This window comes from Theobroma cacao, chromosome 1, assembly GCF_000208745.1.
Source record: "Theobroma cacao cultivar B97-61/B2 chromosome 1, Criollo_cocoa_genome_V2, whole genome shotgun sequence".
NCBI classification, from domain to species: Eukaryota; Viridiplantae; Streptophyta; class Magnoliopsida; order Malvales; family Malvaceae; genus Theobroma; species Theobroma cacao.
In genome coordinates, this window is record NC_030850.1 from 37,230,602 (window position 1) to 37,242,412 (window position 11,811).

General features: G+C 35.2%; 2 protein-coding genes and 1 long non-coding RNA gene across 4 annotated transcripts in view; 1 reads left to right on the forward strand and 2 right to left on the reverse strand.

Annotated features, from left to right (window-relative positions):
- The window catches only part of LOC108662065, a 1,969-nt gene extending 1,690 nt beyond the window's left edge, over positions 1-279 (reverse strand). Inside the window, exon 1 of the long non-coding RNA XR_001927846.1 lies at positions 239-279. This is a non-coding gene — a long non-coding RNA (uncharacterized LOC108662065). The remainder of the gene's footprint in view (positions 1-238) is intronic.
- On the reverse strand, positions 3,254-6,040 carry LOC18614676 (box C/D snoRNA protein 1). The gene is made up of 5 exons (XM_007052540.2): positions 5,785-6,040; positions 5,473-5,680; positions 4,893-4,961; positions 4,620-4,752; positions 3,254-4,485 (listed from the first exon to the last, which is right to left on the reverse strand). The coding sequence occupies exons 1-5, from the start codon at positions 5,996-5,998 to the stop codon at positions 3,898-3,900; spliced, it is 1,212 nt and encodes a 403-aa protein (XP_007052602.2). The 5' UTR covers positions 5,999-6,040; the 3' UTR covers positions 3,254-3,897.
- LOC18614677 (probable serine/threonine-protein kinase DDB_G0276461) lies at positions 7,648-11,811 on the forward strand. 2 transcript variants are annotated; one of them, XM_007052543.2, is made up of 8 exons: positions 7,648-7,805; positions 8,369-8,860; positions 9,371-9,536; positions 9,628-9,678; positions 9,784-9,966; positions 10,102-10,186; positions 10,410-11,128; positions 11,241-11,811. In XM_007052543.2, exons 2-8 carry the CDS (start codon positions 8,397-8,399, stop codon positions 11,607-11,609), a joined length of 2,037 nt encoding a protein of 678 aa, XP_007052605.2. In that variant the 5' UTR covers positions 7,648-7,805; positions 8,369-8,396; the 3' UTR covers positions 11,610-11,811. The 2 variants fall into 2 exon arrangements, with proteins under 2 accessions (XP_007052605.2, XP_007052606.2); XM_007052544.2 differs by having other exon boundaries at positions 7,649-7,805; positions 11,238-11,811.

An 11,811-nucleotide genomic window follows, 5' to 3' on the forward strand; every position in this document is an offset into this window, starting at 1 on the left:
AATCATTCTCACTTTCACTCAATTATTTCCTAGTTTACATGCATCGTTATCTATCTAACTTTCAATACTTTGTTTCTCAATCCTCCATCCACAATATTCCTTTTTTACTTCTTTCAAACAACATGCCATACAATCTTAATAATTTTCAACTAGCTTAGGCAAATAGATCCTTTCAACAACCGTAATTCCTCACAATATTCAACTAACCGTAAGCTTTAAAACATAATGTTAAGCTTACCGTTTTTCTTTTCCACTTTGAGTCCTTCATGTACCCATGGGTTTATTGGCTTACATGTTACTTAATTTTCTCCAATCAAGCCAATCTTTGCTGCCACAAGACATTTCTCTAAGTCACTAACTCATTTTCAAAGAATACTCAAGCCAAAAACAAGAATTCTTACAATTCCTTGCTTGAATCACCAAAACCAAGCTTTTTCTTCCTTTCTCTCTTTTTCTTTCTTCTCCTCCTAGGGTTTAGATGTGCTGAAAATTGGGGTTAAAGGTTGTAAATTCAGTGCTCAAGAAGTTTGGAGAAGAAAGGAAAAGAAAACGTGGAAAGGAAAATGAAGAAAACTTGGTTTCATGGTGGACAAAGAGAAAATGGCATGGAAGCTTCAAGAATGGTGTGGAGCATGGAGGAGAAGAGGAAAAATCCTTGCTGGAGGAGATAAGAACGGTTTTGGGTTGAAAAGAATCAAAGTCAAAGCTTACCAAACTTCACATAAAATTACTGTTTTACCCTTTTTGTTTCTTTCCATTTTAATTTAGTCCTCCCAACACTCATTTAACTCCAACTTCCTTCATTATCTTCTTCTACACATGTACAAATAAAGTATGAAGTTTGTACTCCAATGCAGTGTCCTCGTAATATTTAAAATATTTATTTACCCGCGTTATCTTTACTTAATAAAGACACGCGGCCCCATTAACGTTATTTTTTCTCCAAAATTTTCTCATTCTTCTTCTCCCCCACTTAGATTAACTATATACTCCTCTTTCATGAAAAATTCTGACACTGAATAAAATATTAATATTTTAATATTATTTTATTAATAAAATAATATTTTATTCCAAAAATTTTCTCGTGTCTCCTTTTGTCTCCTTGGTACCCAAAATACCTTATTATGCCTCAATTCACATCTGAATCATTTTTTATCTCATAAATTTTTTTTTCAATAAAATATTATTATATTTTATCTCAATTGTTCCTTTCATCTTTCATCACTTTTAAATATTATAATTAACCTCAATTGGCATCCAATAAGCTTTATTAGTCACCACATCAAGTACAGGGTATTACACCCACGTTTCCAACTAAAAAAAAATTTGATAGGTGGTGGAAGACCTACATTTATATACTTAAGACCCATTTCATCTCTTACTAATGCGATATTTATGACATTTTACCTCACCTAATTGTGCAATGTGTTTAGGGAGCACCCATGATGGGTGGCCTATCACAAGCCAAAACTTAAGCCCAATTTTGTGAGGCCTTAAGCTCTGAAAATATAGTTTAAGCCTAGAAATCATGGGCCTAAGTTCTCAACCCAAGAGATATATCTGATGAGTGGTGGAAGGCTCATATTTTTGTACCCATATTATCTCTTACTGATGTGAAATCTGTAACATTTTACCTTATCAAATTGTGCAACACTTTTGTTACACTAGCTCTTTAAGACATTTTACTTTATCCAATTGTGCAACACTTTTGTTGCACAGGCTCATTACTCATATAAGAGAGAGACTCTTACATTAGTCTAAGTCTACCTTAACCCTTGTATCTCTCATAGGGGCCCACATCAATGAAGATCTGAGTCGACTCTGATATCACTTGTTACAGACCGAAACTTAAGCCCAACTCTGTACAATCTTAAACTTTGAAAATAAAGTTTAAGTAAGCCTATAAATCATAGGTCCACGTTCTTAGCCCAAAAGACATATCTGATAGATGGTGGAAGGCTTATATTTATATACCCAAGACTCATTTCATCTCTTACTGATGTAGGATCCGTGACATGAGCACCCATGGAGCGGTCGACCGATGGGTGGAGGGCCGGCAAAAGTAAAGTGGGGTTTTTTAAAAAAAAAAATTATAATTTTATAATTTTTAAAATTAATAAAAGATAAAATATTATTGACATGTCATTAAATTAACGGAGTTGATTGCTTTTCAAAAAAAAAAAATGGTTAAACTTATATGTCTAGCATAGATATTCTTTTGAGATGAAATGTTCATTTTAAAAACTAATAGACTCGTGTGAAATTATAATTAAAAGTTGAAAGATTATGTATATTTTACCCTTAAAATTTAATGTGTTGTGCTATCATAAGTTGGATTTCATAAATCACACATTTTAAAGAGGCATGATGATCATTTTAGATTAAGCTAAATCAGGTCATCTTTAATTTGTCTCTAAGGAAATACTTCAGAGATCTCGAATTGAAATTTTAAAATTTATCAAATAAAAAATATTACTTATGATTATATAATCAAACATCATCATGTACAGAAAAAAATCATGTTTAAATATCAGGTATTGCTCTGCATCTTACTTATCAGAATCAGATCATTAGTTGTTTCATGAGCTTCCTTCCCCTGGGTAAGCCTGCTGTTGCTGTATGTTGCTTGAGTGAAAAAGACGATAAAAGAAAATTTTTAGCGGCTGTAATGTATTTACTTGATACTGACTAAATTGGCGCATTCCTGGTTGTCATTTCCTACTTTTGGTGTTTTGATAAAGCCATAATTATCTTGGTCGTGTTTTTCTACGCACCAGCATTCACCTGCTTTCATCACAGAGAGAAACAGGTTAGAGCTCCCTGTTTCCGTCTCTTTAAAGGGCACTTGATCTGCTACAATTCTGATTCCATCATTTTCAGAAAGTCTGTAAACTCCCGCCCCGCATATTGTTGTGTGTTTAACCTACTCGCATTTTCAGAAAAAACACGTAGCAGTCTAGATTCAACCTACCATCTCTTGAATCATGACATGCGTTGCTCTGGCGCCACTTGTTTTAGAGATATATAGGGTTTCATTTTAGTTGGTTTCTCAAATCAAAATTTTGTCCATTACTTACTGTCTATTTTGCATTGCACTGACACCTATCAAGCAAAAAGCCTGCTGCACATTAGCATATACTAACAAGTAACTCTAAATCTTTTCCAAGTTGTAAAAAGGCAGGTCGGAAAAGAGAAAAAGGACTAAAGAATAAATAATTTGAATCTATGATGAATAAAATGTAAGTTCCAAACCTTAACTGAGCAATTGTTCATCTTGGAATTGCAGTTTATATGGGAACCCCAAAATCTCAACAACCACTGTTACTTCCAACTGTTGCTCATTTAACCAAATTATCAGTCAAAAATCAACTCGAAATACAATTTAACCGCCTCAAATAACCATGAGAATCCCACACCCTGCACTAACTCAATGAATCCAAGACCCATTTAAAAGGGTAACACAAGAGACTCATCAGGATAACAAATGCCAGGCACTCATCTAAAAGGGTAACATGAATCCAAGACCTTTTTAACACAACAAAACAAGCACAACTTACCCCGATGCCCTCCCTTTCAACCTGTCAATATAGTAAATAGATATATTTTTCCTTTCAATATGAATAAAATATTATAACAGCTAGTGAATTTTCACAAGAAAGTCTCAGGTATCCGTGCATTTCTCTCGATCTTGAGCATTACCAGGTACTTGAGCTACGTTCCTTATGAAGCAAACTGTGTGATTCTAAATGCCAAAGAAAAGCAAAGTTTGCTCCATAAATATGACAAGCTGGGGCAGATTGTCAATGAAAATTATGATAAATAGTGAGCAACAACTCTTCGAAGATTCTTCTTTGCAACCATGTTCCTCTGTGCTTCCCGGGAAAGACTGACTACCAACTAATCTACAATCTCCCCTTCCTCCAATTCCTCAGCAAAAAAATCTCCCCTAGAATTTGAAAGGTCTCTTCTATGTTCTGTTTCTGATTGCTTAGCAAATTCACCTTCCAAATCAAGAAAGTCATCCGGATTAATTTCAGCAATGAGGTCAGAATATGCATCTATTAGGTCTTGATCGAAATCAAACTCCATGCCCTGAAAAACTCCAGAGTCCTTGGTCTGGGAACTGGAATGCACCCTGTTGCCTGCTCCAGCTTTCTCAGATTTGTTTTCATAAGGGATTTGATGCATTGGACTTGAAATCACATGCTTCATAAGATCAAAGACCTGAGGGTCTAAAGAACTATCATCTTCTTCTATTTTCTCCTCTTTGAAGGTAACACCTTTCTGAATTTCATTATCAGCACTGCCAGAATCTTTGACCTCTGGCCTATGAGTGACGGAGTGATTCTCCCTAACAACTTCAAATTCATAGTGCTCTGAAGGAAGAAAGACATGAATTACAGGATACTCCAGAATAACAGTATCAGCTAATTGTTGCCGTATTGGGGCTTTCATGTCCAGCTCCTGAAAAGGTGACTTGGGCCCCTACAATAATCAATGGATTTTTCAATATCCAAAATAAAATATTCATCACCCACATGCTCTGACTGTGTGCATGCAGGTTTATATAACTCAGAAGACAAAGAAGAAAAAGAATGAAACCCAGAGGCCAAAACAACCTTAGGATATTTTCGGATAAAAAACTTGAGGCAGTCCAGCTGCTCCTGGCAGAATGGCCTTAGAGGATGATTCCATGGGCCAGGTTTGAGATGGTTCTCAATTACTGAGCAGAGGGTTGTATCTTCATGTACTCTGCAACAACAATAACGCATCAATTCTCCAATGTTGCTCAAGAAGATTGCTCAAGAGAAAGATTGTGGGAGGGGGGTTGTAGCAGGGTTGTTTGACACGATAGTTTTGTCGAGAAAATCAGGCGTGTTAGGACAGCTCACCCATGGTCAAACAAAACAACATCTGTTGAGTGAAACCGCCACTCAATTGTCCATGAAATAAACTTCTTCCTGGAATGAAAATGCACAAGAAAAAGAAATGCTTAACTTGCAAGAAAGCAGTTACGAAGCATTAGTTTTCCAGTCTGAAATTAAAAGACAGAGCAAACTTAAAAGGAGAGATTTGTTTGAAAATTAATTTTGACATGTTAACAACTGCAAACCAACAAGCGTTATTCGCAGGACAATGGCATGAACAGCAGAAGTGCACATAACTCAGATGTCATGTGGGGATGACCCAATGCTGACTCACAGACCACTTCACAATATTCAGCTCATTTAAAGCTATCAACCATCATTTGAGTTTGGTTTCGGCAAGCTTGTTATAAATGAAGGCAAACTACAGAAATACAAAACCCAGCATCATTTAGAAGAAACAAAAACGATCCAATTGCGTCAAGGAAGCCATCCAACAACATAAATAGGTAAAGCAATTTATTCATAACTGACATGTAACCAACTTATAATATTAGCAGGTTTTCAAAATTCAACGGAAAAAGAAAGAAGAAGAAGAAGGCAGAACCTCTGATGAAATCGAGTTTGATTAGTTTCCCTCTTAGACATTCCAGCAGGGAGAAACAAAAGCTTAGTTCTGCGAGAGGCAGCGGCAGCGCGGAGGGTTCGTAGGACAAATGGTAGCTTAAAATGAGGAAAATAGTTACTACATAATTTGGATCTTGTTCTTCGAGCAGATTCAGCAACCCTCTTTGTTTCCTCCAGCAAATTATAATCTAGAACCAAAACATACGTACATATTTATAAAGAGTAAGATAGAATGGGACAATTCTATTTGCATGAATAAAAGGAAAAGGAAGAAGAAGAGAGTAGCAGCAACCGGAGAGGAGGAGATTATCGTCGAATTGAGACAGAGGAACGAAGCGAGTGTTGTTCCTCCTGCCGTTGCAGCCAGTGCGGTGCTTGTGAGCATTGACGCAAGGGAGGCTGCAAGTGCGGAGGTAGCAACCTGGGCACTTATACTTTGATGCCTTGTTTTTGCACTCTTCACAAACCCCTTTTGTTGAACTTTTTGAACTTTCTTCTTCCTCCATTTTTTTTTTGCTTTTCTTCTCGGAAGGGATACACGCTTGCAGCTGGCTAGGGTTTTAATTTATGAAATACTATTTATACTTTTTTATTAAATCCCCATGAGCTTCTCGCCTATTGGTTTCAAGCAATTTCTCTTGTTTACCCTTTTTTGAAACGCTGCGTTTTCCACCCCAAACAACAAAATAATTGCCGATAAGATAAGATTTTACTAACAGGCCATTTTTTTTAAGTTATTACATTAGGTAATATTTTCTTCAACTATATTCATCACATTACTTTTAAATTATTAAATGTAATACAAAGATATTATTATAAGTATTGATAACTTAACTAAGTTTTAAGAATGCTTTTAAAAGCACAGATTAGCAAAACACTTATTTATATTAACAACACCATTATGATTGTGGTTCCATCCAAATTATTAAAATTACACAAAATACAATGCAATTAAGGAACACAATAATACGTTCTTAAGAAGATATCTTAACTTAACGGGTTATTCAAAAGTAACAAAATTACTAGTAAGTTTATATATATATATAAAAGAAAGAGATAATACTCTAGCGGTTAGAATTTGAAAGTTTTGGTTTAAATTGTCAAATAAACGGTATAAAATTTATGAGGTGCAAAAAGGTTATTTCTTATTTCTAACTTATGATCATGTACAAAACAAATAAAATGCATTAGTAATACACAATATTTTTATTTTTATGTGTTTATTTATTTTATTTAATTCATTATTAGCATACACACATCACACTTAATATATAAATTGAGGATATGAGTTTGTATCACGTCACTTTGTTATTACCTATCTATATCTATATAATATAACATATATAAAAGACAATGTTATAAAAAGAAATATTTTTGCTCATTATCTTTTTAAATTATCATTTCTCATTTTTAAAAAAAATTATACAAATAATATTTACAATTGTACGTAATAGTTGTTAAATGAGATAAAGTCTTATTCTATTTTTAATATTTTTATTATAAATAAGACTTATCTTATTTGTAAATAAATATTCTAATTGTATTAGATTACTTTTGATTAAAACAAATATTTTTTAATTCTAATAATATTGACTAGTTTATAAATCAATATTACAAAATTTAAATTAGATATACTTCAACAGTTATATTTTAAAAGTATTTATATTTATATATTATTTATAGTATTTATTAAAACAAAGTTGTTAATAAACATTTTTGAAGAAAATTTGTGGTCTCTTTAAGAGGAATCTTATTCAAATCTCACATGTCTAGTTTACATGTTTTCACCATCTTCATGAATTAGGAATCTTATTTTTCATGGAAGATATCGATAGGAATTTCAACTGCTACAAAGTAGATTTAATTTAGGACATAAATCCTTCAAGTTAAAAAGTCATAAATACTCATAATAATCAACATTTTATTTACTATGTCTCNTTACGTGTATATATATATATATATATATATATATATATTATATATATATATATATAAGCTACTAAGAATGAGGAGAGAGGGTTCCTTTGGCAGACAATGTATGGAATACAGAGTATATACTCAAAATATAATGTATATGTATAGCAATGCGTATTCCTAATTAATTATTTTATTTATTGTTAAGATAAAATATTTTTTAAGAATAAAGCAATGCGCAAAGACAAAAAGGCCTCAAAATCAGATCTTTAAGCAAAAGCAAAGCCTCACCTTCTCATCTCTTCTCGTTTCGTTGTTCAATTCTCAATCATCTATTTCTGTCAAGTAGTGGAGTATCTTGTCTTGATTAGCCTGCTGTGCTCGGCTTGATCTAACCAGGTACATTCCAGATATCTTCTTCTTTTTATTAAGATCGATTTGATAATTCTTGTTTCTTTTTAGATTCATTAATTTGATTTTCATACGTAGCTGCCGTGTTTCTGTTTCGCTATCCACTCATCGCTGCAGAAACAAAACTACGAATACCAATTAAATATAATAACTGCAGTGATTTTTGGTTCTGGATGGGAATTGAGATCCTGGTTGCAAGTTGCTTGTTTTGTTCTACTCCAGCATTTAAGTGTATTTAGATCTGCTGTTATTGTATTGCTAATGCTAGATTGATTCTATTTGCAGTCGTAAAACATAAATCATAGTAGGAATTCATAAATCATAGGTTTCATAGGTTGTGAAATGTTCATTTTCTTTTTAAATTCCAGCATCATCGTCATCATCTTCCTATTTGTTTTATTCATTTCCCAAATTTTTTATACTAGTACAAGTTTTCCGCTGCTCCTGTCCTGTTTTATATGCCCTTGGGATTTTTCATATTTCTCTTTTATTTCCAACAATAACCATCTTTTGTTTCTTTCTATTATTAATGCTTTCCATCACTCCCGCAGAATCTTTTCTACCTTCATTCTACCAACTATGTGGAGGTTCAAGCCATTTATGCAAAAAGAGCCAGCAGGGCTCGAGGGCAAATCCCTTGATGTGTCCAATCTTAAACTTCATGTTCGCAATGCCATCGCCGAGGGGGGCTTTTCTTGTGTCTACTTAGCTAAGGATGCTCTACATGCTTCAAAGCAGTACGCCTTGAAGCACATCATATGCAACGATCAGGAGTCCTTGGATTTGGTCATGAAGGAGATCTCTGTCATGAAATCACTACAAGGACATCCAAATGTTGTCACACTTTATGCTCATACTATTTTGGATATGGGAAGGACCAAGGAAGCGCTCCTTGTCATGGAATTTTGTGACAAATCTCTTGTTAATGTCTTGGAGACCAGAGGAGCTGCCTATTTTGAGGAGAAACAGGTTCTTACCATTTTTAGGGATGTGTGCAATGCAGTCTTTGCAATGCATTGCCAGTCCCCACCAATTGCTCACAGGTAGTACTAAATACTAATGCTACATATTTGCCTCATCAAGTTTTTAGGTTTCCCGCTTTGATGCCTATTTTAACCACGGAAAACACATTTAACTTTCAATTGAGCTTTTTACTCTTCCTTGATGTTCAATTTTAAAAATTGCTGAAACTTTTTGTAACTTCTTATTGCTTTATATTTTTTTTATGCAGTACTGCTACACACTAGCCTCTTTTTTCTTTTTTTTTTTTCTTACGGAGAGTTATTTGTTCTTGGCAACTTCTTGCTATATTTGACTTAGGATGATACTGTTTCAATGATATTCCTTCAGACTAATTTACTCTCTTTGACATGCAATGGGAAGGATCAGATCAAATAAAATGCCATGATCCCTTTTTATTTGGCCCAAAACTGAAATCCTGCTTGTGATTTCCCAAGAAGTTATTTGTCAGTGCTATGTATTTTGTGCTTTTCCTAGAAGTTGTTTCTTACTGGTGTGTGTTTCCTTACTCCCCGTCATTTTGATTTTTGTAGAGACTTGAAAGCTGAGAACCTTTTGTTGGGTTCCGATGGAGTATGGAAGTTATGTGATTTTGGGAGCACATCTACCAATCACAAGCGTTTTGAGAAGCCTGAAGAGATGGGTATAGAAGAAGACAATATCAGGAAGCACACCACACCCGCCTATAGAGCCCCTGAGGTTGAATGACGAATTAATTTTTTTAGAAAATTTTTATGTTTTATGGTGTTTAAAATGTTTGATTTTTGTCTTCATTCTTTTATTGGCATAGATGTGGGATCTATTTAGAAAAGAACTTATAAATGAAAAGGTGGACGTATGGGTAAGTCAACTGCATCTTGTATTTCCATATGAAATCTAGAGACAAATTAGATTAGATATACTCTTAAGTGTAAGCATAGACTGAAGCTGCTCTGTCATGTTGCAGGCCCTTGGGTGTCTTCTCTTTCGAATTTGCTACTTCAAGAATGCATTTGATGGTGAATCAAAGCTACAAATCTTAAATGGGAACTATCGTATTCCAGACTTACCTAAGTACAGCTCTTCAGTTAGAGACCTAATCAAAGACATGCTTCAAGCTTCACCTGTTGACAGACCTGACATCACGCAGGCAAGCGCTTTGCTTGATTGGCCATTCATCTCCATGAATTTAGGTTAGTTTTAGATCATCTATGTCCATGGTAATCTTTGGCAGAGGTCTAACATTCTGCTCACTGATCTTGGGATTTTCTTCCCATGATGGCAGGTCTGGTTTCGTGTTAATGAGCAGTTGCCTGTTGGTCTACAGAAGTCCTTACCTGATCAGCCACCTGATATGCCATCTATTGAAGGTGAACATATATACTACATTAACAGTTCAGTTGTCCATTGAAGGTCTAATACTTGTATTAAATTTAACTGCATCTTGCTATACTGGATGCTGGTGTTTTTTTTTTTTGATAAGCGGTTGCTGGTGTTGTGAGATGAGTTGTAGAAGACTGTAGATAGAAAAAGTTTGAATATTAACATTAGTTTTCATTGAACTTGAGTTGATGCTTTGTGCCAATTTAGCAGGTGTTCCAAGGTCTGCAAGTAGGTCACCTCAGATGCCTCGTAGAAGTCCTCCACCACCACCATCTGTGGAACCAGGTAGAAATACATCACAGCCTGGCTCAAGGGCAAGTGGCGGACAGCTTGGTGCTTTCTGGTCCACTCAGCATGCAAAGGACTCAACTGTTGCCGAAGACAAGAGCAGACCCAAATTTGATGAAGATCCCACTAGCTATAGCTCAATGAAACATGACAGGAATCATCCTGAAAATCACCCTTTACCCAAAAATAGTAGCCCTGTGAGAGGGGAAAATATACAAACTCATTCTATACGAAGAAGTGTGCCTGATAAATCACACAAACTCGATGATGGCCCTTCGAAAGATTTTGAAATAAAATTTTTTGAGGATAAAGATACCACCACTACTTTTCAAGACGAGGCCTTTAACACCTTTGTTGCTGAATTTGATACCAATAAGATTAGTTCTGGAATTAATGTTAAAAAAACAGGAAAAGAAGAAGCATTAGAGGCTGAAATAGAGAGGCTGAAAGAACAGCTACAGCAATCTAACTTGGAGAAGGTTGAGATGACTTCCAAATTTGAAAAGTTATCTGCAATCTGTCGATCTCAGAGGCAGGAGATACAGGAGCTCAAGCAAGCGCTAGCTGCTAGAACTCCATCTCCAAATAAAAGTACTTCAATAAATCAGAACTTACCTGGAAGTCATCATGCTGGAAGTGTGGTACTCTTTTCTTCATTTTGTTGCCAATTTGTTTGCATATAGTTGAACTTTTTTCAATTGAATTCGTACCTGTTACTTATGTTCTTGATAGTACCAATTCTTTTCATAGCAGAGGGAGAAGGTTGAAGGAAAATTGTGGGAATTCCCACAAGAAAAATCTGCTGAGTGGACTACTGCCAGCCCAGAAGCAAAGCCGTGGCAGGCTTTTTCTGAGGATGCCAAACCGCAGCAGCAGTCTCTTTCAAAGGATAATGTCCGGTCGGTTAGAACCAGAAATGGTCACTCAAACAAGCATGTTGCTGAAGCAACTTCTGGATTGGACACATGGAGTTTTGGCACAGATAGCTTTACAGCTGCTCCTGCTGCCAGTCCCCAGAGATTGAAACCAATGAGTGAAGGAAGTAGTTCTCAGCGCTTTGGTGAGTCAATGATCAAGGAGAATCATCCAACTTCCCAACCTGCTGGGTGGGCTGGTTTCTGATTTAGTAAGTTATGATTTATGAGGAGTTGTCTCCTCACAATGTTATGTTTAATACTTGTGGTTGGAAAGATGAGGAAAAAGAGAATTTGAATTGTGTGGCTTGCCGGGCTTGTTTTTTACTGTTGATTGTCTGTGTGCAATAGAACATCTGCACATTTTTTCTGGGCGAAGCAGCAAATACAAAATGTATACTTTTTCTGCA

Bases quoted from the DNA above. Each gene is read 5' to 3' on its own strand.
- LOC18614676 (XM_007052540.2), bottom strand. From the start codon at position 5,998: ATGGAGGAAGAAGAAAGTTCAAAAAGTTCAACAAAAGGGGTTTGTGAA. The intron at 4,962-5,472 runs GTTCTGCCTTCT...TTTTCATTCCAG, and splicing joins CAAACTCGATTTCATCAGAG to GAAGAAGTTTATTTCATGGA. The intron at 4,753-4,892 runs GTGAGCTGTCCT...TTGTTGTTGCAG, and splicing joins GTTGTTTTGTTTGACCATGG to AGTACATGAAGATACAACCC.
- LOC18614677 (XM_007052544.2), top strand. From the start codon at position 8,397: ATGTGGAGGTTCAAGCCATTTATGCAAAAAGAGCCAGCAGGGCTCGAG. The intron at 9,679-9,783 runs GTAAGTCAACTG...GTCATGTTGCAG, and splicing joins ATGAAAAGGTGGACGTATGG to GCCCTTGGGTGTCTTCTCTT. The intron at 10,187-10,409 runs GTGAACATATAT...CCAATTTAGCAG, and splicing joins TGATATGCCATCTATTGAAG to GTGTTCCAAGGTCTGCAAGT.